The 26,971-nt window shown below is 47.1% G+C and overlaps 2 protein-coding genes across 6 annotated transcripts in view; one reads left to right on the forward strand and one right to left on the reverse strand.

Annotated features, from left to right (window-relative positions):
* Positions 1–2,845, forward strand: part of Stk38 (serine/threonine kinase 38) — a 33,986-nt gene extending 31,141 nt beyond the window's left edge. Inside the window, exon 13 of one of the 3 annotated variants that reach the window (XM_057751392.1) lies at positions 131–2,845. In XM_057751392.1, the coding sequence (XP_057607375.1) occupies positions 131–261 (131 nt within the window). In that variant the 3' untranslated portion in view covers positions 262–2,845. The remainder of the gene's footprint in view (positions 1–130) is intronic. The other 2 variants (XM_057751390.1, XM_057751391.1) reach the window with 2 other exon arrangements.
* Kctd20 (potassium channel tetramerization domain containing 20) lies at positions 2,780–25,464 on the reverse strand. Of its 3 annotated transcripts, none has more exons than XM_057751394.1 (8): positions 25,450–25,464; positions 17,583–17,757; positions 12,999–13,275; positions 11,416–11,518; positions 9,195–9,315; positions 8,292–8,489; positions 7,088–7,198; positions 2,780–5,753 (listed from the first exon to the last, which is right to left on the reverse strand). In XM_057751394.1, exons 2-8 carry the CDS (start codon positions 17,740–17,742, stop codon positions 5,461–5,463), a joined length of 1,263 nt encoding a protein of 420 aa, XP_057607377.1. In that variant the 5' UTR covers positions 17,743–17,757; positions 25,450–25,464; the 3' UTR covers positions 2,780–5,460. The 3 variants fall into 3 exon arrangements, with proteins under 3 accessions (XP_057607377.1, XP_057607376.1, XP_057607378.1); XM_057751393.1 differs by lacking the exon at positions 25,450–25,464 and adding an exon at positions 24,852–24,969; XM_057751395.1 differs by lacking the exons at positions 17,583–17,757; positions 25,450–25,464 and adding an exon at positions 24,852–24,985.
* Between the last annotated feature and the right edge of the window lie 1,507 nt (positions 25,465–26,971).

Consider the following 26,971-nt stretch of genomic DNA (forward strand, 5'->3'; position numbering starts at 1 on the left):
AAATTTGCACAACAAAAAAATACTCCCTTTCCGAATGGGAACTGTGCCTTTTTCTTCAGGGTGTCCTGTCTCTGGGACTGCGCTGTTCCGAGGTGGAGCAGTGACTCAATCTCACCTGTTTCTTTGCCAGTGACCACAAGTAATCACCCTGAGAGCGACTACAAGAACAAAGACTGGGTCTTCATCAATTACACATACAAGCGCTTCGAGGGCCTGACAGCCAGGGGGGCCATACCTTCCTACATGAAGGCAGCAAAATAAGACCTGTGCTGGGACCCTACACTAGGCAGAGATCTCTGTACAGCATTGTGGTTTTCCTCACGCTCTTGAAAGAACTTCCAAGAAGTTTATAGAACCCATTAACACACATAGTCAAGTCTCTGAGATGTGATTGTAAGTGGCTGTTCCTCCATAGTGCACCAGGAAACTGATAGGACAAAGACAAGCATTTCTCCATCGGCTATAAGCAGCTGTCTTGCTTCTCTAGAAGCCCCGTGAGCCAGTTTGTCATGCGTTTCAAAGAGAATTTGAATTTCCTAAGTTCATCAGAACAAAGGGGAAAAGAGCCATTATCCACCATTACTGAGAGTATGTACACTTGAGTACCAGCCAATGCCTGCATTGTGGTGATAAGCCACCTGCCAAGCCCACCAAGTATTTTTCTCTTTATAGCTGAAAATTAAATAACGCAATAATGAAAGTCTGTGTGAACAGCCAACAGTATGGCTGAAGGAATGAGCTCTGTCCTGCGGGTGTGGGTGTTTTCTCTCCATACCTCGGCCTGGACGAGTGGCTTCCCGCAGCCTTCATTCATGGTGCACTTTACTTATGGTACTAGGGCAAAGGCCCTGACCCACTGACCTAGCTCCCCATCCAAAAGACTCGTGCTGCTCTTCTGAGTGTGGGTAGGGAGGCACTAGTGTGATCCTTTGTGGCTGTTAGAAAGCCCACAGAGCCACTGGGCACTGCCAAGGAGTTAAGGACCATGTGGACAACCCTCACTCTCTTTACGGCCATATGAGAAGATCTGGAGACACGTGCTGCCTACCAGCAATGCCCGAAAGTGCTACAAGGACCGACTTGTTCCTGAGGACACAGCAGAGAACTTGATGGAGGCTCAGGTGCTGCCATGCAAGATTTCACAGCCTCCTTGGAAGTCAAGACGGAACCAGCCTACTGATGAGTCCTCAACTCATGGTGCAACCGTGTTTGTCTTGGTATTTCCCTTTCCCAACTTTAGCCATTTTGCCTTGGAATCATGATTACAAATTTTCCCTTTGCAGATGCCTTCCTGGGGGGCACTTGCCCCTGCACCCAAAAGTGTTGCCTGCAGCTTGGGCTGACCTGGCCTCTCCGCTGTGGCATTCTCTAATGAGAAACACTGAATTTAGCACAAAGTGCCTTCTGTCACAGCTGCTGCCACCTTTAGAAGATTTTTTGCTGCGTCAGAAAAATGTGGAGGTTCCATATTAATGCATTATTAGTTTGGTGTCATGTGTTGGTAACTGTTAAAGCATTATTTGCACCTGTGTGGTAACTTGCAGTGTCATAGCCAAACTACAACTGGGACTCATGCTCTGCCAGTCTTGAAGTTGTGAAGGTCAGCTGTCCTAGCTCAGCCATTCAGAGAACAGAAGACTTCAAATTGTAAGCAAAACTTCTTTGGTGTCCATGTCTTAGATGAAGAAAAAGGAATGTTAGGGAAGTCTTGACTCTGGGAAAGGGTGCTGGATGTGTTAGCTCCTTAAGTTTTCATTTAGAGCCTGCTAGTGCAAAGGAGATAGAAGGTCCAGTGTGGCTTTGAGCTCTGTATTACCAAACCCTGTGTGTTTGCAGGAATGTGTGAGCATGGGTGAAAAAGTAATATTGGTAGAGCCTGTGTGGTGGGGGAAGCTTTGTTTTGGGGAAAACGCCCACATTTTATCTGTTAAACTTCTGAGTAAACTGTGAAAACAGTAACGAAACTTGGTAGTGGTTGTATTTCATGGGATGCATTAAGCAAGTATCTGTGGTTTGTAGCCAGCCTGGTCTACAAGAACTATGACAGCTAGGGCTGTTAGAGAGAAACCCTGTCTCAAAAAACAGAGATATCTGATTTGAAATACAAGCAAGCAGAGCACTGGTGGTCCCTTTCTATCTTTGTCCAGAGAGAGAGGTATTGGATCATTGTACTGTTCTCTTAATACAAGATGCTGTCTTGGAGCTGATATGAATTTATTCAGAGAGACTATGGAGGCCCCTCCTACCTCCAGCTTTTGTTGGACAGGTGCATGCCTTTAATCCCCACACTAGAGAGAGGGTGGGATATAGTCTCAAGATTTCATAGAGGTAAGAGCTTTCTAGTGGCTTGGCTGCTTTGCTTTTCTGATTTTCAGGTTAAACCCCAGCATCTGTCTCTGGGTTTTTATTCATACTACACAAAGTTCAAAGTTCTTTGACTCAACTGAACCCAGTACTCAGAGCCAGCCAGTACTGCTAGATCTGGGAGGGCTTCGTCAATATTCTCCAAAGCTCTGACTGCCATTCTACCAGTGCCTGCCTCTTAATCCCTCGGAACACTGTAGGGACTTTGGAAGACCTTGTCTCCCTTGCTGCAAAATTCTAAGTTGGATTGGAATGTGGGGTCTCCAATGGCAACTAACTGTGAACTCAAGACGGCAGCCTAGGACAGCAGAGAAGAAGAGCACAGGCAGGCCCGTGTCCTAAGGTAAGGAACCCGCTGTCCTGGGCACCACCCATTAGAAGTTTGTTCTGTCATTTTCTTTTCTATTAAGAACAATGAACACAAATAAAAATACTTTATTATAGAAAAAACATCCCATATACAGGATTCCGTAAACACTGGTAGGTGAACAAGTGCAACTTCAAAAGTAAATACAAAGTAAAAGGCAAAACCTACAAGCATTTTGCCATTAGGAGAAAATAATTTTCCAGAAATGATCCCATCCAGACACAAAAGTGGCTCTGCCCCCTGGGGAGGTGGCAGCGCTCTGCTGTGCTCCCTGCGCCCACCTCAGAAGCTGCAGTTTGTTTTGACTCAAAAAACAAACTCAAGCACACAGTTTGAGCTGAAGTCTGATGCTCTGAACATTCATTCTCCTGAAGACACACATCCTGACTCTGAGGATGCCCCTCTTCCTATGCTGCCCTCACAGCCTGTTCGCTTTCCCAAGGGGCTGGGTACTGTACCCAGTCACTTCAATCTTCAACTTTTGCCGTCACCTTTCTCCACCATGGAGAGCCATGTACTTTTCAAATTAATGCTATGTCTCTGTTTTCCAGGGCCTTACTGGCAGGTGTTTCTTCTCATCAATTACACCGCATACAAGGACACTGAATAGTCAAGCCTCGGGTGTAGGTAATCTTATCTTGCTAAGATGCTCTGAGACTCTAGGTAAAGTCACTTTTTTCATGGGGCTGTTTCTGTACACACAAAACGGCTTACTTATTCAGGCACTTGCAAGAGACACATGAGCCCAAAATCCATTTTTTTTTATTGGCACAGTTCTCTCACTCATAAAGCCAATAACCAACTCCAAAGACTGTAACCCAGTCCTTAGTCCTGCAGGGAGCGCTAAAGAATGTCCCAACTTTGGAACAGCAGGCATGGCTGACTGGAGGCACCAAACTACAAACGACACTGAAATTTAGGGAAGGGTGGGGCTGAGGGTGCAAAAGGAGCCTCCTCTCCCCAAGGCCTCTGTCCCAGGCTTTCCTTTAGTCACCAGCATCCCATGGCACTGGCCAGCCTTCAGACTGCCTGCCACTCAAACCCCATGGGCTGAAGCCACAGCACGGTAACTTATTTGGGGCTGAAGGCAGTGAACCAACTCCAAAGGACAAAGAAAGCACTGCTCACACCTCAGCACCACATCCAGAGGCCATCAGTTAGCACACAGGAAGCACCACTGAACAAGGGCCTGCTGGGCTGGTCACTGTGAGTGGACAAACATGTAGCACCAACAAAGTCAAGGCCAGACCTGACCTCAAATACAAGCCCCATTAGCCTTCCAGAAGTAACTTTTGGACAGATAACCTTAACCTGTATTCTGGATGCTGGCCTTGAGCCTCACCAAGACACCAACGGTCACCACAAAAACCAGGGCTGCTTAGTTACCCTTCAGTTCTTTACTGAGCAAGAAAGATCTCACACCAACTCCGGCTGTGATGCTGCCACAAAACGAACACACCCTCTTAAGAACATTCTTGTTCTTCAATTCTGGAGAGAGGGGTTTCCCAAACCTGAATTTACTGCCATCAAGTAGTATACTATACAGTACTTAATGAAAGCAGACTTTTAAGAGACCACCCATGTTCTTTAAGGAACTTGAAGCAAACAGCTTACATCCACCACCTATGAAGGGAAAATGTCCAGAGTGGAGGACCAACTCAAAGGTCAACTTCTACCACAAAGTAAGGTAATCTCAGATACTGCTGCCTGGCTTGACTCTGCAAACAGCCAAGGAAGTGTCAGAGGAAGGGGGCTGAGGAGTGATCTGGACTGCCATAAACCACACATGTAAGAGTGAACAAGAGACAAGGCCTGGACCTGACCCTGGAGAGGACAGTGGTATCATTTTCTTACCATGTCTGAGCAGCTAATGGGCAAAGAAAGAGAAAGGGGAGGGGGGGGGGAGAGAGAGGAGAGAGAGAAAATGTATTCTTGTGAGGACGCAAGCAGGGCCTGCACAGTTGATTCCATTGAGCTCACCACAGTCCTCCCTGCTGCCCACAGGAAGGTACCAAGCAAAAATCTCTTCTCATCTTCAGACACCAGGTCTCCTGCCATACCCACAGCACCACGCTGCCCCTGGGTGCAGTCTGCAGGCCTGACCTGGAGCCATCCTGCCACTTAATTTCCAATTTGGCTCTGACTCCCTGAGGCCAAAGGCTACACTAATACTGCTGGCCACTGCTTTCTGTTGCAGACCTATCTCCTGTGTCAGATTTTCCTGTGTTAATGAAGAGCAGTGCTGAGCCTGAGCTCCTGGGAATTCCTTTCAGACATTCTAGCCAGATGGCACCTGGGTACAGTACCCAGGAACTACCTTTTAATCCACCCTGGCACACCTCCTCGGCAGAGGACACCTGCCCCAGCACACAGACTGTCTCTGACATTTGGTCCTTTTGCTATTAAGCAATTTGTCTGAGGCAAAAACTCACCCATTGGGTGTAAAGGATGTGGGCTTCTGTGTCAACCGTGCGACGACAGGAGTCCGCTTCCTCTCCCGCAGCTGTACAAGACTCAACCAACAGCAACAACAGACCCAGCGTCTGTTTACCAGGCCAGCTAAGCTGGTCATCTGATTACCAGAGACAGACTGAGAAAGGGGCACAATAGTGACGGAGAGGGGCTGGAAACAAACAGGAGGAAACATCTCCTTGGGGTGAGAAACCAGGAGGCCAGATTGGGGGCACCCACAGAGAAGCACTCTGGTGAGGGGCAGACCCTATTTGTCCCTAATCCTGGAAGTCATTAGAAGCCATTTGAGAGAGTGGAGCATTTAGCCGGTCAAGTTCGTCCACCTGTGGAGGGTGATGCATTATTATCTCCTGGTCTTCCAAGACATCCTCTCCAGCAGCCACCAGATTAGTGAGGGACTTGCTGCGAACACACTGGAAATCCACATGGCGACTCTTCCCTTCCTCCTTTTCCCAGGACATCTGGATAAAGGGGCGCTGCACATAATTGTAGATAACCTCAGACCTCCCACCAGGTCTCCTCTTAATCTTTTCTTTACAGGTAGGGTACCCTGCAATGGGAAAAGACTGTGGTCACAATCATGGTAGACTGTGCTTGCTCTGGCATCTACTTCCAAATTCAAAGACAGCAAGAAAAGCTCTGTGACAAGTGACCAGTGTCTCCCTGAGGCCCCTCTGCCCCTAGAAGGTACTGGTCTGCGGGAAGTAACAGGGATTCCCCCGCCCTTCTTTTTTTAGTTTTTCGAGACAGGGTTTCTCTGTAGCTTTGGAGCCTGTCCTGCAAGTAGCTCTTGTAGACCAGGCAGGCCTTGAACTCAGAGATCCGTCTGCCTCTGCCTCCCGAGTGCTGGATTAAAGGCGTGCGCCACCACCGCCCGGCTATTCTCTCCCTTTTACTGGAAAGGGAAGAGAAGCCACTTACTAACTCCAAGAGCCTTTGGCTGTTGGAAACAATACCACAGGACAAAACCTCACCAGGGCACAGATATTCTGTCATCTTAGTAAGATTCTTGTGTAGAAAGCATGGTTAAATAAAAAAGGACATGTGAAATGCTTATCTAAAGGGAAAACAAATGCTGTCAGATATGCAGAAGGGGCTCACGGAGACAAGGGACTACAGCAGCAGAGGCAGGAGGGGCAGCAGCCAGGTCTATGCATTTGGAGTGCCTTCAGCCACAATGGCTAGGGCAGATCACAGGGACAAGGGGTTCCCTATCCTATCCTCAGGTCTCCTCAGAAACCAGGCAAAGACAATGTGCAGAGAGGCTGAGGAATTATCTCAAAAGTTTAATTTAAACTTCCTAAGTCAAACATGCAGTGCTGAGCCAAAGGCAGAGTGCGGCACTGAGCTAAACGGTACAGGAGCCCAGGCGGCAACCACACCTGCCCCAAGACAAGGCAGCTGTCTGGGACACCCTCAGTGGACGAGGCTGGCCTCAAATCAGAGATCCGCCTGCTTCTGCCTCCCAAGTGCTGCAGTAAACATGTGAGCCACCACTGCCCAGTTAAATCTTAAATTTAAGCTGTTTTTCCAAAGGATAATTGTAGATCCCAGAAACATGTTCTTGCTCAGATGTGCCCAGGTGCCTTCTGAATTCATCCAGGTCCTAGTTTCCTAAGGGGCACTGAGGATTAGAGGAAAGGCAAATGCATGCCCAGGACAAAGGGCACTAAGGCAGGACCCTCTAGTGCATGCAGTGTAAGTGTGCGTGTCCTCAAGCTCCTGTGAGCCAAGTCAGAGGCACAGCAGCACCCAGAGACCCACCCTATCGCTGGCTGAGACTTCTGTTTTTCTGCCACAGGGCTTTTCTCTATGTAGTTCTGTCCTGGAACTCCCAGACATCCACCTGCCCCTGCCTCCCGAGTGCTGGGAGACTTTCAGTACCTTCAATTCCAATGCGAATGTTCTTCAGGCCCCGCTCCTTTAGCACTGTTTTAGCAACATCTCGGTTCTCAATGTACTTGAAGAATCTGTAGAGCTTGGAGCTGTAAAGAACTGAAAACAAAGTCCACAGAAGCTGGCGTTAGTCACAGAGGGAATGAGTGAGGTGACAATCAGCAGGAGCTATGTAACCCATGATGGCATTCGATGTGGAACACCCACCCCCACCCCAGCAGCCCGAATACTGGGATTCCTGGACTGCTGCAGTCTGCTGGGGAAAGCTTCAGAGTGCTGCTTTTGAGAGAAAGGGAAGTAGCAAACCAGCTTGCACTCGGCCTTTTGTTTTTGTTGTTTTTCCTCTCACTATGTAGCCCTGGCTGTCCTGGAACGTACGTTATAAACCAGGCTGGCCCTAGAGATCCATCTGCCCCTGCCAGGCTAAAAACACGGCCTTTTTTTTGGGGGGGAGGGGGAGAGACAGAGTCTTATGTAGCCAAGCTACTCTGAAACTCACATAACCAAGGTTGATCCTTCTGCCTCTACTTCCTAAATGTTGGGAATATAGAGGTTTTATATAAAGAGACTATAAGCAGGGTTAACACACCTTTAAGTCCTCATTCTATAAAGTGTGTGTGTGTGTGTGCACGATGCACGTGGGTGAGTGCATCTGCCTCTGCATACGTGTGGAGGGGGGGCGGGCAGAGGATGACCTGGGCTGTCAGTCTGCCCGCCACCTTGTTTGAGGCAGGGTTTCTGCTTTGCCGTTCCCTGCTGCACACTGCAGGGCGATCTGGCCCATGAGGTTCTGGGGATTGTCTCTCTTCCCATCTCACCACAACAGCTCTGGATCACAGACGTGCTACCACATCCAGCTTTGCTGTTGGGTTCTGGGGTCTGAACTCAATCCTCCCACCTGCGCCAAGTGCTTTTCTCAGGAGTAAACTTCTCAGCCCACTATTTAAGTCGTGAATTATTACCAGGTCAACAATATTTAAGTGACAATTTAACCCCCAACTTCAGCATCTGACAATGCTATCCCACAGGGGAGAGAGCGGTCCCAGCAGAGGACAGCCCTGTATAGGTGCCGGTTGCCCTCTAGATGCTCTGCCCATCACTTGCTATCAGTGGTGTCTGCCCTCAGGTTTGGATACTACTCTAGGCAGTGTTTCTCTAGTTGAAAACATCCACACCCTGCAGGGGCTCCTACTTTGGGAATACTCTTCCCCCATGGGTGGAGGGTGGTCTTCATCCCAGTCCACAGAATCCTCATCTGTCAGCACGACAATGTGGCACTCCCGCTCCCCTTTCTTGGCACAGCCCACCATGATGGGCAGAATCAGTTCCTCGAGGTAGTGATCAAACTGCTTGTGAGCACCATCGTTGGACAGCTCATGAAGTAAAGCACCTGGGAAGAGAACAGGTAGATGAACCCACTTCCTGTCTACACCCATGCTGCTGGGTGGAGACTAACACTGCCGCCATCACCACAGAGGACATACAGAGATGAGGCACTGTATGACAGAGCTCCTGCCCCAAGGTGATAAGTAGATTTATATACTTAATGCTGTTCAGTGTGACCATGATCCTTTCCTCACTGACACTCAGTGTTCCTGCTTGTCACAGATGATGCCATGGTCCTACTTGAGAGGGAAGCAGTAGCCCAGTGACTAGATGGTCAGATTAGATTCATAACTTTCATTCCCGGCCTCCACTTCCTGAACGCTGAAATCACAGGTCTGACTCATCATGCCTAGTACTTGGTGCTGAGCACGGAGCAACCCAGGGACTCAATGCTAGGTGAGCATTGAGAGACATCTCCAGCCTTTTCTTTTAAGACAGTATCACTCTGTAGACCATGTTGGCCGTGAACTTAGGGTGATCCTCTTGCCTTAGTCTTCTGAGTGCTGGAATGATGGTTGTGAGGCACACTCCCCAGCTGATTCCTTTTGCTTACTCTACTTCCCCATTATCCCTTAATGTAAAAGCAGCAATGGCTAGTTAGCAGGATGTCCACCTCTGTGCTGGTTCTCAACCCACTCTCCACACACCTGCACTGCTAAGCACAGTGACCGTGCACTGGCTGAGAGGCAAACAGCTGCTCCATACTCACTCAGATCTTGACAGCGGATAGTGTTGAAGTCAAAGTTAATGCAGAGATAGTCACACGTGTCTCTCAGATCTGGGATAGAGATACCATCCGGACAGTTGATGATGCCAGTTTTGTAATAATCCTGTGAACAGATTGCAAAGTAGAAATGTAGGCAAAGAAATGCATGGGAGGGGCTGGAGAGATGGCTCAGAGGTTAAGAGCATTGTCTGCTCTTCCAAAGGTCCTCAGTTCAATTCCCAGCAACCACATTGTGGCTCACAACCATCTGTAATGAGATCTGGTGCCCTCTTCTGGCAGACAGAATATTGTATACATAAATATTAAAAAAAAAGAAATGCATGGGAATGACTCCTCTAACCCTACACACTTCTAATGCTACTGAGACGGTGAGATCTTGGAGTCAACTGCTCAGTGCACTAGGCTCCCATCTACCCAAGTTTAAGCAGATCCTGACAACGGAATGCAACTGAGCAAGGACTTAGAAGTTATAGACAGGAAAAATAAAGAAGGAAATGATGTGGTATATCCTTCTGTACATTATGTTGTTTTTTGTTGTTGTTTTGTTTTTTGAGACAGGGTTTCTCTGTAGCTTTGGTGCCTGTCCCGGAACTAGCTCTTGTAGACCAGGCTGGCCTGGAACTCCCAGAGATCCGCCTGCCTCTGCCTCCCGAGTGCTGGGATTAAAGGTGTGCGCCACCACCGCCTGGCTATGTTGTTGCTTTTATTAATTGAGCAATAAAGCTGCTTTGGCCAATATTTCTACTCTTGTTGAATGTATTATGTTTAAACAGCTCATTAAAAATGTATGTTTAATTAAAAATTATAAAGTTTTTTTTTTTTTTTGGCTTTTCGAGACAGGGTTTCTCTGTGGTTTTGGAGCCTGTCCTGGAACTAGCTCTTGTAGACCAGGCTGGTCTCGAACTCACAGAGATCCACCTGCCTCTGCCTCCCAAGTGCTGGGATTAAAGACGTGCACCACCACCGCCCGGCCAGTAATAGTTATTTATAATAATCAAACTTTTAGTCATGTTAGGGTTTCTAGATATAGAGATATATTTCAGATAATCTTCAACACTTCAAAGACTACAGAATATGACATTTAAAAGTTTTTAAGAACTTAGACTTCTCTTGACAGTGAGATAGGTCTGCTTCTGGCAGCATCAATTACTTCACAGAGGATGATGGGGATCAAAGAGGAGTTAGCCATGAGGGCAAGAAACTGCTTTTGCCTGGACTGCCTGATGATATGCTGTATAAACTGGACATGCAGGATCCATAGAAAAATGACTGCTGAACTTGCCAAAAGAAGGTCAGACAGTCCTTCGGGGTTCCTGCTTCATGGAAGAGTCTGCCAAACATTCTGCAGGACACTGAAGAAAGTGACTGACAAACTGCCAATATAGGCAGAACAGTCTTTCAAATTTCCTGCTTCATGGAAAAGTCTGCCAGATACTATGGGCCTTCAGAATATAGACACTACAGGTCCCAACATTACAGAAGAATTTTGGGTGACTGTCCAGGCAGTGAGATGTCTTTGTCAATTCTAGAGTTTTGGATGTTTCTTACAATGTATTTCCTGCTTAACTTAGGTAATGTATCTTTCTGGGGTCTTTGATGGAGTTGAACATAGTTTTCCTTAGTTATGGTAAGAGATAAATTAGATATAAAATTTTAGACTCACAAAGATAGGATAGATAAGAGTATTTTCCTTAATTTGCCAAACGTAAATAGACTAAATATTGTAAGTATAATTTTTGCTTGATAACTGTTTTGCATATGTAATTTTACTAAGTCCTTCTGTATATATGTGTTTACTGGTTGATAAAGATGTTTCGGCCAATGGCTTAGAGTGAAGCCAGGTGGGAAATTGGAAGAGAGTAGACAGAGTCAAGGAGATGCCATATAGCTACTCCAGAAGTAAGATGTAGGTAACAAACCATGAGCCTCGTGGTAAAATATAAAATAGAAATGGGTTAATTTAGGATGTAAGAGCTACTCAGAAACACACCTGAGTGGCCAAACAGTGTAATTAATGTAGTTTCTGTGTGATTATTCAGGTCTGGGCAGCTGGGAAATGCAAAAGCAGTCTCCAATTACAAGGGAAAGTAACAACTAGATACCAGAGACCCAAGAGTCAGTCATGCAACTGTGGAGCACATGAGGGTGCAACATGCAAGTATGCATGCCATGGTGGAGGACGGAAAAGGAAAGAACTGCATACCAGCACTGTGCGGAACACAGTGGCACTGATCCCTTCTGCAATCTCGTACTCCCCCTTTTCATTGGGCCTCGTGAAGTTGTATTCTCTTCCTGGTCCAAACATCCTGAAAGACACCAGCAACAGGATCACCTCCTCCAACAGGACTCTGCAGAGGCAGCTTTTCTCCCCTCTCCTACACATGGCCCTGATCTTGCAGCATAATAGAAAAGCACAGCACTAGGACCTGACACCTCACAGATGAACACACACCTCAGGAAACCCCATCAGGCAAAAGGAAAAGAAGGAAGCATCCGTCTGTGGCAGCAGGCACAGTGTAGTGGCAACTGCAGAGGAAGCTGTAGAGGCCTCTGCAGTGTAAACCAACTGAGGGAGCAGCTCCTAGTGCATCCCTTCCTGGCCCAACTTCTCTTTTGAAAGGGCCAACTCCAACAACCATGGATTTCAGACCGGTGTGAGGCTCCTCTACACCTGACATTTTCATGAGGAGGCCTGCACTCACCATAAACTCAGGATCCGGGTTAGATTCCCAACACCCATAGAGCAGCTCACAACCATAGGAACAAGTCCCAGGGATCTGACACCCTCTCCAATCCCCTGCAGACACTGAATAAATGTACTGCACACACATGCCTGCAGGCAAAACACACATGTTAAGAAATAAACTGGCGGGGCTGGAGAGATGGCTCAGTGGTTAAGAGCACTACTTGTTCTTCCAAAGGTCCTGAGTTCAATTCCCAGCAACCACATGATGGCTCACAGCTATCTGTAGTGATATCTAGTGCCCTCTTCTGGCCTGCAGGTATACTGAGAATACTGTAAATATAATAAATAAATAAATAAATCTTTTTAAAAAAAAGAAAAAAGAAAAAAGAAATAAACTGGCAACAGGCCAGGGCTTTGGCTCAATAGTGCTCGCTTCCCATGCCTGACAGCCTGGGTTCCTAGTTCAGTCTCCAGTACTGCTAACCCACCCCCTCACCCCACAAAAAAACAAGACCCCAAGTAGAAATGGATAGAATGCAAATGCTTTTTCTAAAATGGCATCCTTGTTCTTGTGCCATGTGGATTATTTCTAATACGTTTCTCACAGAAGGAAAACAATATGACTTCGGACTCAACTTAGCATCTCCGACCTGTGCAACATTCATTTAAAGAGGGGTGGGGTGGCCAGGCAGCAGCGGTGCACAGCTTTAATCCCAGCACTCAAGAGGCAGAGGCAGGCAGATGTCTGTGAGTTGGAGGCCAGCCTTGAACTAGAGGTAGTTCCAGGACAGGGTCCAAAGCTACAGAGAGAAACCCTCTCTGGAAAACAAAAAAAAAAAACAACAAAAAAAAACAAAAAAAAACAAAAACAGAGGGGTGGGGTGAGGCTCAGCAGCTCCCAGGATTCCTCCCCATCCAGCTGTGCAAACACTACCTTCCCAGCATCCAGGCTCCCACCAGCTGTCCTACCCTTCCCCTCCGAAGCATGAAGGGAGGAAAGGCAGCCCTGTACCGAGTTCTGTGTAGCATGGCATCTGATGTGAGGCCGAACACCTCTCCTCACAGGAAATGGAGCGCACACAGAAGGAAGCTGTCATTACCTTCCCAACATGGTGTCCGGATGAGCGGTGAAAATCTGGGGGTTCACCACAAAGCGAGTGCCATCTACAAGAAGCGTCACCTTCTCTGGGGCTGGGGAGTGAGAGCTACCTCCGAAGCCCACGCCGCTGTTCCCAAATCTCTCTGAAACAATGAAGGGCTCATGGCTCCGCTTGCTTCCAGTTTGGAAGCACGAGCCCTTGCTGCTGTCTTCAGGAAGTGGCATTATGTGAGGATACTGAAGGCTTGCTGGCTGAGGGGCATAGTCAAGTGCCAAGTCTGAAAGAGCAGACAAATAACAAAGTAACTAAAGTGCAAACTTCTGGAGAGAAAAATGAAGCCATGTCAGTTCTAAAATAAACAAAAACCTAAAGCCATAAGTTCACAGGTAAAATGCCAGCCTAGGGAAAATTAAAAACAAAACTAGACACTCTAAAGCAAGGGGCAGGCAGATCTCTGAATTTGAGGCTAGCCTGGTCTACAAAGCAAGTCCAGGGCAGCAGACAGGGTTACAGAAGCAGGCGGATCTCTGTGAGTTCGAGACCAGCCTGGTCTAAAAGAGCTAGTTCCAGGACAGGCTCCAAAACCACAGAGAAACCCTGTCTCGAAAAAAAAAAAAAAAAAAAACCCAAACCAGTAAAACAAACCACCACCACTGCTCACAAAACTAGAGCCTTACACTTACTGCATGTGTGTGATATGCAGTTGGCAGAGATTAAAGGCAGAAATGCCCACACTTTAAAGCGATTGAAATCCCAGAGTAAACTAAGTGCAGTTAGCAGTGGAAGACTGGACCAAAGAGCAGGGCTTATGTGGTGGCCTAGCATTCTCCTGCCAATCCCCAAAAGCTGGTGTTCAGAAATAACCACTTCCTACTTCTGCGGAATATCACTTTAACAAGGCAAAGATGTGTTACATTTGTTTGTGCGGCATTTGTTTAATTACATAAAGATGTGCTGCTGTTTCACCTTGCCTGCTTAAAGAACCTGATTGGTCTAATAAAAAGTTAAACAGGTAAGCGTGAGAGGGATAGGTGGGTCTGGTGGGCAGAGAAGTGAGAGAAAAGAGAACAAGGTAGGAAGGACACATCCAGGGCCAGAAGCCAGGCACTGCCAGCCAGAAGTGAGCAGCAGTGAAAGGTACACAGAAGGAAGGGAAAAAGCCCGAGGCAAGACAGAGAAACAGACTCAAATAAGAGCTAAAGCCGGGCGGTGGTGGCGCACGCCTTTAATCCCAGCACTCAGGAGGCAGAGGCAGGCGGATCTCTGTGAGTTCGAGACCAGCCTGGTCTACAGAGCTAGTTCCAGGACAGGCTCCAAAACCACAGAGAAACCCTGTCTCGAAAAACCAAAAAAAAAAAAATGCCAATCAAATAAGAGCTAAAATAAGGCCAGGCATTTACAATATCAAGTACTGGTGCATTAAGTATTGATTTAGAAGCTGGTTGGTACCCCTAAGAAGTCTGGTACATATTTCTGTTTCATTTCCACCTCTAAGTAATATTTACATCCCCTTGCTCTCTTATTTGAGGTTTTGTGTTTATGGATTGAGTGTGAATGTGTTCAAGTGCCCAAGGAGGCCAGATGATGAAGTCAGATCCTCGAGCTGGAGTTTCAGGTGCTTATGAGCCACCCAACCTGAGTGCTGGGAACCCAACTCAAGTCATCTGAAAGAGCAGGAAGCATTCTTAGCCTAGTACTTTCTGTCTTTGAGACAGGATCTCGTGTAATCTAAGCTAGCCTTAAACTCTCTGTAGCTGAATCTAGCCTTTGATTTCCAGTCCTCCTCCCTCCACCTGAGTGCTGGGGTCAGGGCAAGTGCCATCACACTCGGTCACACAGGGCTGGGTCTGTGTGCCAGCGCCTCGTGCCTGCCAGGTTCCTGTGCTGTTTACTCTAGACTCAGCTGCAGCCCGAGCACTGGTATCTGGTATCTGCATTCTAGGAACTACTGTGTGCTAAAACTCAATTTTCAGACTTCAGGGCTGCTTTTTTGTTTTTTAATTTGCTGCCAGAAAGAATGAAAGTCTTAGCCAGGCGGTGGAGGCGAAAGCCTTTAATCCCAGCACTTGGGAGGCAGAAGCAGGCGGATCTCTGTGAGTTCGAGGCGCCTGGTCTACAAGAGCTAGTTCCAGGACAGGCTCCAAAGCTACAGAGAAACCCTGTCTCGGGGGGAAAAAAAAAGAAAAGAAAAAAAAATGAAAGTCTTTCTCTTCCCAGAACAAAGCATTCTTACTGCATTTTTTGGCCCCACCCGTATCAGCATTGGGTCTCCCAGACCTTGCTGTCAGCTGCAAAGCCCCAGTGCGAACTGGCATTAGGATTTACTCTTTATTTATTTTTTTAATTTTATGTGCACTGGTGTTTTGCCATGGGTGTCACGTCCTCTGGAACTGGAACTACAGACAGTTGTGAGCTGCCATGTGGGTGCTGGGAATTGAACCCGGGTCCTCTGGAAGAGCAGTCAGTGCTCTTAACCCACTGAGCCATCTCTCCAGGCCAGGATTTACTCTTGGAATCTCATTTTTTTGTCCTATCACCAAAAAGCTATTTTTCTTTAAATTATTTATTTAAAAATCTCCTCTACTTCTGAGACAAGGTCTTGTAAAGCCTAGGCTACCCTTGAACTAAAGCTACAAGCTGAGGATGACAATGACCTTCTGATCCTTGCTGTTCCTTCCCCAGTGCTGCCAAGTGACACAAGTGTTTTACATGGTCTTGAAGACCAGCATGTAAACACCAAGAGTACCGTGACAAAGCGGACAGGCCGTCTCCAGTGGGCCCCCAAACAGTACACCTTCAAACTTCAAACTCAGAACCCACGTAAAGGTGGGAAGAGAGAACACCATAAAGTTGCCCTCCAATTGCCTGTGCATGCCACAACACACATAAAACTTTATTAACAAGGAGCTCTTCCCCAGTCAGCGGAGTATTTGCTTAACATGCTTAAAGTCCTGTGTGTGGCCGGGCGGTGGTGGCGCACGCCTTTAATCCCAGCACTCGGGAGGCAGAGGCAGGCGGATCTCTGTGAGTTCGAGACCAGCCTGGTCTACAGAGCTAGTTCCAGGACAGGCTCCAAAACCACAGAGAAACCCTGTCTCGAAAAAAAAAAAAAACAAAAAACAAAACAAAAAAAAAAAAGTCCCGTGTGTGACCACAGCACTACTTCAGCACTGGCAAATTGGATCCAAGCAGGGTAATCTGAAGTTCAAGGTTAGCTACCTAACAAGTCTGAGGCCAGCCTGGGCTACCGGAGACCCTGTCACAAAAAACAAAAGCACAACAGCCACCCCCCAGAACAAAAACAAAACCCTAAAATCTTAACGAAAATGGCTCTAGCCAAATTGGACCTTTTTTATTTTTTTTGGTTTTTCGAGACAGGGTTTCTCTGTGGTTTTGGAGCCTGTCCTGGACTAGCTCTTGTAGACCAGGCTGGACTTGAACTCACAGAGATTCGCCTGCAATTGGACCATTTTGTAACCTCTGCTCTAACGAATATACTATGAGCTGGATAGATGGCTCAGTAGTGACTAAGAGCATTGCCTACTCTTCCAGAAGACCTGGGTTTAATTTCCAGAACCCACAAGGTGGTTCCCAACCATCTGAAACTTCAGTTCTAGGTGATCTGATGCCCTTTTCTGGCCTCCATGAGCACCCAATATGCATGTGGTTCCAGACATGCATATAGGCAAAGCACCCATACAAAATAATGAAAATAAATTAAAATATATATGTAAAAATTTGTATGCATTTGTACTCAGTAAATGGTGGTTACCTTTTTAAAGTTATAGGCTGAAAAATAAGATAAAAAGTCCAGCCAGTTAAAAATTAGCCAATTGAATCAGGTGTGGTTGCACATGATTTTAATCCTAGCACTCAGTAGACAGAGACAGGCGGATCTCTGAGTTCAAGACCAGCCTGGTCCACAGAGCGAGTTCCAGGACAGTCAGGGCTACACAGCAAAAAACCCATCTGGGGGTGCGGAGAGGAGGAGACTACCAACAAGAAAAGAAACAAAACCCCACCAAAACAACCAAACAACAATACAAATAAACCAAGTTCCAGCTTAAGAAAGAAACAAAAAGTTATCAAGGTTACCTGAGAGTGAGGTACGATAGCATATGCCCGTCACTGTAGTCCTCAGGAGGCAGAGGCAGGAAGGCTGCTGAGTTCAAGAGCACAGTCTACACTGACACAGGCCTGTCAGCCACAGTTAAAGACTCCATGGAAGCCCACCCACAACAGCTTATCAGGAACTGTCCCGCCATCCACACTGATCCAGAGCCCTCTAAGGGAGGACGACCATGGACAACTCTGTTCACTCCTTTACAAACAGAACTCTCAGGGAGTGAGGGTCTCATATTACAGCTGACATGGACCACAGCAAGGTCAATGTGCCTCCTGACTCCAAACTCCCAGCTGTTTGTCTTACACACTTATGCAGGTGGATGGGCGAGGCTGAATGTCAGCTGAATCCACTGTGAAATGTAAGCCAAGCCAATGAACTGACTCTATATATGCTCAGGTTAAGAATCTGCACTCCTCCTGGGCAGATGTTTGGGTGCGAGAAAACCCCCATCGCTGTACCTTCACTCCTGGCAGCTAGGGGATAAGTGACAATATGAAGTCCAGAGGACACCAAGCTGCTGCTTTCTTTCTCTTGAGTGGCAGCTAAGGTCTCATCTCCTAGGCAGCTGAGCTCTGGCTGCAATAACCTGTCGCCATCACTGCCCTGGTGAACATTCATTCTTAGAGAGGAAGCCTGGAAGACAAGGAATGCGTATGATTTAGAAATCATGAAACTGGCTCCCAGGGACTTCTGGGGTTTGTAATGGTTGGTTAAAGACATCTGTGACATCAGTGGATCTAGATGGCTTTGACCAATCACTACAAATTGGTGAAGCTGCTACAGGAAACATTTTTTGTTTTGTTTTGAGACAAGGCGCCACTACAAAGGTCTCTCTTCCTAGCACTGGCTGTTCTTGAGCTCAGATCTGCCTCCTGAGAGCTGAGATTAAAATCATGTGCCGCCTGGCTATGCACTATGATCTCTACATACTAAGTGGTGGAGCATAATTTGGTGTCACTCGTGCCATAAACGATGAGGTGGCAAAAGGAATTCAATAGCTCAAAGTCTGCCTCTGGTTATTATTTGGGTTTTTCTGTGTGGCCCTGGCTATCCTGGAACTCACTTATGCAGACCCAGCCGCCTGACTCTGCATCCCAAGTGCTGGAATTAATCCGCCCAGCTCTACCAATATTTTTTTTTAAAAAAATGGCATATGCATGCCTGCAACAATTAAACATCCAAAAATCACAACCTAAAGCCATACTAAAGTGAGTGGTGGCCAGCACAGATGCTCAGAACCACTCAAAGTGCAGAACACACAACAGCTAGTGCTTGGCTGGAGAGAAGACCTCTATATCAACCGCCACCCTAAGGATGAGCAAACATCTCAGAAGAAGGGGTGGAGAGAATAGGAGAACTGGAAGGTGAGGGTCATTATGAAACACACATGTCCTCAGCCAGACATGACTGCTGCACACATGAACCCTAGCAGCTATGGTCACCTACACAAGATCAAGTAAGTTGAGAATTCTAGCATGAAGTAGGAGGTGGCCACAGGCAGGATGCCCATGCCCAGTGGATGATCCCATGGGCAGCGTATCTAAACTTGAAGGCATGAAGTTGGAAGGGACTGGGGGAGTGGGAGGGAAAGAATGGGAGTGAATGTGACCAAGAGACATCACATACACAAATGAATTTTTCAGACTATATAAAAATAACAGCAGCCGGGCGGTGGTGGCCGCACACCTTTAATCCCAGCACTCGGGAGGCAGAGGCAGCCGGATCTCTGCGAGTTCGAGGCCAGCCTGGGCTACAAAGGGAGTTCCAGGACAGGCTCCAAAGCTAGAGAAACCCTGTCTCGGGGAGAAAAAAAAAAAAACAGCAAAAAAAAAAACGGCGCTGGAGAGACGCACAGTTAAGAACGCATACCAGTCCTACAGAGGCTCTGAGTTTGGTTCACAGCACCCACACGGAGTGGCTCACTTCTTAATTCTAGCTACAGGGGATCTAATGCCCTCTTCAGGCACCCATAGGCACCTGCACTTACATGTACATAGCCACACAAAAAGTACACATAATTTAAATAAGTTAATAAAACAAGTAAATTTTGACTTGTGCTACTTAAGTTCTCATTTTTACCTTCCCTTTCTCCAATTTTTTTTTAAGATCGACTTTTTATTATGTGTACTGGTGTTTTGCCTATATATACTTTGTATGAGAAGGTGTTGGAGTCCCTGGAACTGGAATTACAGACAGTTGTGAGCTACCGTGTGGGTGCTGAGAATTGAACCAGAGTCCTCTGGATGAGCAGCCAGTGCTCTTAACTGCTGAGCCCTCTCTCCAGTCCCCTCACCTTCTAATTCTTACACCACCCTTAAAGCATATTGGCTATAAAGCTTACCATGTCACTTCTCCCCACAAGCAGCCCACAATCCCTCACACACACACACACACACACACACACACACACACACACACACACTCAGTCCTCTAGGCTGATGAGGAAAACTGAAGCAAGCCTGATTCTTAACATTTTCCTCTTCAGAAAGCAGACACTTTAGAAACAATTGCCAAGAGGCTGTATATAAAGCCAAGCAGAAAACAACAGCTACGAAGTGGCGACGTCAAGCAAACATGTCAGCCTCATGGTGCTGTGGGAGACTGGAAAGGGCTCACTGATATATTTATAGGGTCCTTTCCTGGTAGGCAAAGTTTTCAGCAGGGAGCCTGAAGTAAGAATTCCAACAGGAATGGTAAGCTCTTCTGGTAAGAAACGAGACAGTAAACATTCTAGGTTTTGTAGGCCACACTACTACAGTGCAAAGAGCCATCAGCAATCACAAATGAGTAAACATGGCTGTGTTCTACTAAAGCCACTTATAAACTTGGCACAAGTCAACAACATCCTGCTGCTCTGGATACAGAAAGTCTGACAAACATCATCAGTTCTGACACAACTGCACCCAAGACTGCAGAGCATCGTTTTCAAGCATTCTTGGAGACTTGGCTAGAGCTGAACATGATTAGGCAACATGGCCTCATACATTTAAATGGGCTGACACTACAGCTATGCTCTCCAAGTACAGGGTCACAGTAATCAGCAACACAAACCAAGGTCTCAAGTGTTAGAAAAAAAAGCGACACACTTCAGAGTTATCCGGGTTAAAAAGGAAAGGAAATCCCAACAGGACACAGGAGTGGCTCATGCCTTTAATCCCAGGCTGGGGAGGCTGAGGCAGGCAGATGTCTTGAGTTCGAGGCCAGCCTGGTCTACAGAGGGAGTTCCAGTACCGCCAGGGCTACACAGAGAAACCCTATCACAAGAGGAAAAAACAGGAGAACTATCTTCAACTGAATGACAAAACACAACACAGGCAAGCTTAAGTCAAGTTAAAGGTCAACAGTTTTAACAAGCATACTGGAAAAGAACCAAAAACGACAAAATGTTCTTGACAAATACTTCCTCAATCCCAAAGAATATATAGAAAAGGGGAGAAATTAGAGAGAAAGAAAACGTGCCAGGGTGTTGTCCCACTGTGTCCCAGGCTGTCTCAGAGAATAAAGCCTAAACGGGGGGGGGGGGGGGGGGGGATATATGAGGCGGTGCTGTCAATGATAGAGAACTGACGTAACATTAGCAGGCCCAAAGCCTAGGTTCTATAAACTTATAATTTGATAATCTACCAATTACAGAGTCAGCAGGTAAAGGCACTACTTGCCCAAGCTAACAACCTGAGTCTGGTCCCAGAACCCCAGAGAGGAAAGAAAGAACTGACTCTTGCAAGTTGTTCTCCCAGCCAGGCTGTGGGGGCGCACGCCTTTAATCCCAGCACTCGGGAGGCAGGGGCAGGTGGATCTCTGTGAGTTCAAGACCAGCCTGGTCTACAAGAGCTAGTTCCAGGACAGGCTCCAAAACCACAGAGAAACCCTGTCCCAAAAAAACAAAAACAAATAAAAACAGATGAAGAAAATCTATAGGAGTTCTAAAATTCATCAAGAAAAAATGGTAGATAATGGTTACACAATCTATGATTGCAGTAAAAACCACAAGACTGTACTTCCTAAGGATGGAGTGAGATACGTAAATCCCTCAATGAGAAATCTTCTAAAGGCGCATTAAGTGAAGAGCTAGTCCTGACTACCATCCAAGGCTGTCTTACGGCCTCCACATGCATGTGCACACATGAACATACACCTATGCCTGTACATACACACAAATGCACAGAAATAAAACTGAAAATACTAATAAATTACATGTCTGGGAAATATGGTAAATTCTAAAACTCAGAAATCTGAAATGCTTCAAAACCCCCAAACTTTCATCTTAGATATGAAACCACAAGTAGAAAATTATACACTATAAAGTTGTTTCATACACAAAAGTATTAAAAACATCACAAAATACCTTTAGACCATGTGTATATAAAACAAATGAATTTCATGACATAAGTCCTACCTCCAAATATGCAAATACTTCCAAATTCAAAACCATCTGAATTCTGCTACACAGTATTCTGTATATGGGACACCCAAGCTGTATCTTTTTGTGTGTGCATGGGTATACATGTCCATGTATGTTTGTGGGGGCCAGAGGTTGACATCTGGTGTCTTGCTCTAACACACTCCACCTTGTATTTGAAGACAGGCTCTCACTAAACCGCAGCTCACCAGCGGACTAGCCTGGCTGGTTAGCGTGCCTTGGTCTTGCTGTCTCCACCTCTCAGTGCCGCACTTGGCTTTCCATGGTCCCAGGGATCTGAACTCAGCCCTCATGCTTGTACAACAGGCACTTTACTGAGACATGTCCCCAGCCCCCCAACCTGTCTTGGGAACACAAATAAGACTAGCATCACAAACTTGGAAGATCAGTAGTTATGGCAAAGATTAAATTTTTGGATGAATATACAATTCAAAATAAAACAGAAAATAGTCTTAAAAATCCTAGGGCTTTTTTTTTTTTTTTCTTTTTTTTGAGGCAGGGTTTCTCTCTGTAGCCCTGGCTGTCCTGGAACTCACTCACTAGGGTGGCCTCTGCCTCCCGAGTGCTAAGATGATATTTGCCACCCTGCCCGGCTTAAGTTCTAGTAACTTAATCACAACTATAATAAAGAAAATTCCAACACCGAATGTCCAATTGGCAAAATTCTCCACCACCACCAACCCACCCCCCCTTTTTTAAGTCTCTTGATACAGGATTTCTCTGTGTAACTGCCCTGGCTGTCCTGGAACTCACTCTGTAGACCAGTCTGGCCTTCAACTTCGGAGATGCTCCTGCCTCCACCTCCTGACAACTAGGATTAAAGGCCACCACTGCCCGGTCTCCATCTTTTTTTTTTTTTTAAACTAGTGTGAACTACACAAGACTCTTTCTCAGAAAACAAAATGGGCTGAAGAGATGGCTCAGTAGTCAAGAGCCTCTTGTAGACATGATTCCGTTCCCAGCACCTACATCCCAAGGGATTTAACAACCTCATCTTGAGGGCACAGCATGAGTTAAAGGTATATAATGCCACACCTGGTAGACATACAAGCAAACCCCAACCTAATACCTGACAGTGACAACAGCAGCCAACACAACTGCAGACGCTCTGGACACTGCCGCACTCACAAATGCTCAACGCCCATTTCTATTAATTCTTCCCTAAAGCCAATGTTTTCAAACAGTGAGCTGGCTTTGCCCGCTTGCTCTCCCTCGCCCTTTGGCTACTCTTCTCCAGCCCCTGACCTAGCGACTGAGTGCTCTTGGCACTTTTATCCCTCACGAACAGTCAGAACACATTCCCCAGGGTCCCGGATAACACTGGCTTTGTGGTCATGGGAAAGTCTCTCCACTGTCTTCACTTTTTTTCTTCTTTGCACCCTTTCCCTTTCGAAGCAGCTAAAAAGATAATTAAGAAGGAAGAAGAGCAGGCTAGGAACCACCATCTCATCTCTCACTCAGCCTTTCGTGTTGCGGACCAAACCTAGTGCCTCACACACAGCGGAGCAGGCACTACCTCTATCTCGGGTTACTTCCCTGAGAGATGAGGACGGTATGAGGTCCATTTATAACAGGGTCCCTCAGTCCTTTACGTTTCACATTCCAGTGACTGAGCTTCCGACTTAAATCACTGAACACTCCAACAGTTCTCTTCCATTTCCCACTCCATTAGCTACAGAGGCTAGGGAGGTCAGATCTGGGCAGATGCGAGAAGATGATCAGCACTACAGCTCGACATTTTGCATGTCGCCGTTGTCATCATCAACAACCCATCAGTAAGTGAAGCCAGACATCCAAAAAGACACCAAAGCCAAGAAAAATGCCAAAAAACTACGGCTACTTTATTTTAAGGCCACCTGTGGAGCCTATTTGAAGGGGCAATCAGAAGTAGAAAACACCTTTCGGCACATGTGGAGGTAATCCAACCCTCATTTCTGCCGGAGAGCAAGGGAAATCTGGGCCACATTTGGGATACTGCTCAGAAAATGGCCTCAGTGTTTTGCATAAGATAGGCATTACTCAGACATTCAGAAAGTGAAGAACCAAACGCCCATCTGCTGGTGTACATCCCAGAGAACCCAAGACCGACAGGCTATGGGAACTTTGCGGAGCTGGTACTGTGGGGTGTAGACAGCTGGGGAGGGAGACTCGACCTAAGGGCACAGCTCATGCTCTGATGCTCCTAGCAACGGGCTCCAGAAAGAAACAGGGCAAGTTAGCCAGATACAAGTGATCTTTCTCCTACCAAGGCAATAACAGGATATGTATGAAAGCCATTTCCTACCCTGATGTCAGGGTTCCAGAAAATACTATCCCTTCTCACACTGCCTTCCGGAGTCAGGACTTCTCGACTCCTGTCTGGTTAGGCACGAGACGAGTAAGTCAACAAAAAGGGAAAGGCACTGGACAGTCTTTTACTATTCTCAGGTCAAGCTAATTCTGGTTTCCCAAGGTCTGGTCCGGGCTTACCAGTGCCGCCCAAGCCTGCTCACACTGCCGACTCAGGGCCCACCCAGATGTCTCGAATCAGTTTCTGAGAGCCGAGTCGTGTGGAGCCCTGCAACCTTTAACGGGGGCAAGCACGTTTGAGACCTGCTACTTAGGGTTTGTTTTTGTTCTTTAGGAGTGGGGTTGACGTTCTAATTCAAGATTTACCACAACTAGGGAGGGAAGCAGAGAAAAATATAGAGCTCAATAAAAATCAATAAAAAGAGATTCACCACAACTAGTATTATTCCAACACTTTGGGAGACCATTAAAAAGATAAAAATATATCAAACTTCCTGGTAAATAATGACTTATCAGCAACTGGGCACCGTGAAAGCACTTACAAATGCATCTTCTTAAGCAGGCCAAAGAGTTCCTTATTTGTCTTGTTCGTTTGCTCAATTCTCATTTATAGGATGAGATTCAATTCCAAATAGTAAATCGGCGCCCAACCCAGGAATGTTCAGAAAGAATGACAAATGCCCACGAAAGGGAACTTTTTTTGACGGCACAAGCCTGAGACTCTGTCTGCTCTAAAAAAATAAAAGTTCTCGTTACTGGCAAGAAAACTACCGGTTCTGCACTCGGCCTGGGATGACGACAGAGGGACAACAGGCCCCGACGGAAGGGTCCAGAGTCCCGTGGGAAGCGTGACCAACCTTCCCCAGCCCGGGCTCCACTCGAGGCCGGGCCACTCGCCCGCCCCGGGTCCTTTCTCAGGCCGGGGAGGAGCCCGCTCGGGGCCCCAAGGCCGCTGCTCCGCGCCCGCCGCCATCCTCAGCCCGCGCCGCCCGCCCGCCAGGCCCGGCCCGCCACTCACCGGTCCCCCGACGCCGCGCTCTCGGCCCCGGAGCCCCGAAGCCACCCGGGACGCAAGCGAGCAGCCGCCGCCGCCGGTTCCCGCTGAGCTCCGGCCACCGCGCGTCCCCGCCCCCCGCCCGGGCCACGCGGCTGAGTCACCCGGTCCTTCAAGATAAGAGTCCCCCACCCCCGCGCGGGGCACGCTGGGAAGGCCGCGCGGGACGCCCCGCCCCCCGCCGCGTTCTAGGCCCTAGGCCGGGGCCTCGCCTGCTGCGTCCGCCGAGGCCGCCTCCCTCCGCCCCGGCGGGCCGCAGTGCGCGCCACCCATGCTAGCGTCATCCTATGGAACGGAAGAGCAAGCCCCGTCTAGGCCAAGAGATGCTCGGCCGCCCCAGGACGGCTCACGCTCACAGGATTAACGAGCCTCGCCTCCCCAAACGGTTGTGTGGTGGATGGATAGGAATTGTAGCCCAAAGGAAGAAAAACAACAAAAAGAACAAAAGAGAAATTAAAAGGAAAAATTTTTTTTCTTTTCAACCATTGCGGTTCACGGATCAACCCGCTATAGCAAACCAAGTTCCACAGGCTTCACATCGCCTGGAAGCTGGTTGTGTTACCTGTAAATGTGTCCGTCGTGGGGAAAACCTGGAAGGAGGGAAGTGGCTTCGTCGCTTACTGTCACCGGATCGGGTGGGTTTTTGTACTTCAAAAAGTTATCAGACCGGTTGATTATACAATCACAAAGATTGCACAAACTTCATTAATTAAAAAAAGGTCCCAGTTGTACACACAGTTCACTGCTGGAGGCAATGCCTCAATTGAGGGCCCTCTTCCCAGGTGGCTCTAGCTTGTGTCAAGTTGATCAAAAAAACAAAAAAACCAAAACCAATCAACATAGCCATCTAACAAGTTGGAGGCCAGCTTGGGCTACTTACTCGAGACCCTGTCTCAGACAACACTAGACTTAATGACAGATTAATGACCTAAAACAGTGAACTTCAAAGGAGCTGAAAAACTCCCACCTCAGCATTTCTGATAAAAACACCTCTGCTGGGTGGTGCTGGCGCACACCTCTAGATCCCAGCACTCAGGAGGCAGAGACAGGTGGATCTCTGAGTTGAAGGCCAGCCTGATCTACAGAACTAGTTCCAGGACAGCCAGGAACAGAGAAACCCTTAAAAACATACAGAACACCGGGCGGTGGTGGCGCCCAGCACGCGGGAGGCAGAGGCAGGCAGATCTCTGTGAGTTCGAGGCCAGCCTGGTCTACAGAGCTAGTTCCAGGACAGGAACCAAAAAGCTACGGAGAAACCCTGTCTCGAAAAATCAAATCAAAACAAAACAAAAAAACATATAGAACACCTACCTACTAAGAAAGCCAACATAGTAATGAGAACATCCACTGTGATCACTGGGCCTTGGAACAACCAGGAACACACCCACCAATAAAATTTTTCTCCCAAAAGTTACCCCTTCTGCCCCTGAGCCCCAGGGCACCGACTCTACATGGAGAGACAGCTTCCTTCCTTGTTCTGAATAAGTGACAACTGGCTTCCTCTTTTATTTCTACATCTGCTTTATCAATCCTGACCTAACACATTGTAGTGCGGAGCATCCCGCCACCTGGCTCCCGCATGGCTTTACCCGAAATAACAACACACAAACTATATTCTTTTAAACACTGCTTGGCCCATTAGCTCTAGCCTCTTACTGGCTAACTCTCGGATCTTGATTAACTCATTTCTAATAATGAGTGTAGCACCATGAGGTGGTGCCTTACCAGGAAGGATCTTAACCTGCGTCCATCTTGGAGAGGAGAGCTATAGCGTGTGTCTTCACTGCCTTCTTTCTCCCAGCATTCTGTTCTGTCTACTCTGCCTACCTAATTTTCTGTCCTATCAGGGCCAAGGCAGTTTCTTTATTAATTAACCAATGAAAGCAACAGATAGACAAATGACCCTCCTCCATCAACACATAATACCTGTTACCTACATACATTTTAATTAATAGTTAAGATTAAAAGAGTTGCTTTTTAAATTAAATTTTATATGTCAGCATATCAGACATGGCACTGATTTTGAATAAACATAAAATTATAGATAGCATATGAGAAATGTATTCAAGCTGACTTTTATAACT

This window comes from Chionomys nivalis, chromosome 19 (assembly GCF_950005125.1).
Source record: "Chionomys nivalis chromosome 19, mChiNiv1.1, whole genome shotgun sequence".
In the NCBI taxonomy this organism is placed as follows: Eukaryota; Metazoa; Chordata; class Mammalia; order Rodentia; family Cricetidae; genus Chionomys; species Chionomys nivalis.

Coding starts and splice junctions, on each gene's coding strand:
- Kctd20 (XM_057751394.1), bottom strand. CDS start 17,742: ATGAATGTTCACCAGGGCAGTGATGGCGACAGGTTATTGCAGCCAGAG. Junction 13,276..17,582: donor CCTAGCTGCCAGGAGTGAAG/GTACAGCGATGG, acceptor CTGCTCTTTCAG/ACTTGGCACTTGACTATGCC. Junction 11,519..12,998: donor CCGGACACCATGTTGGGAAG/GTAATGACAGCT, acceptor GGTGTCTTTCAG/GATGTTTGGACCAGGAAGAG.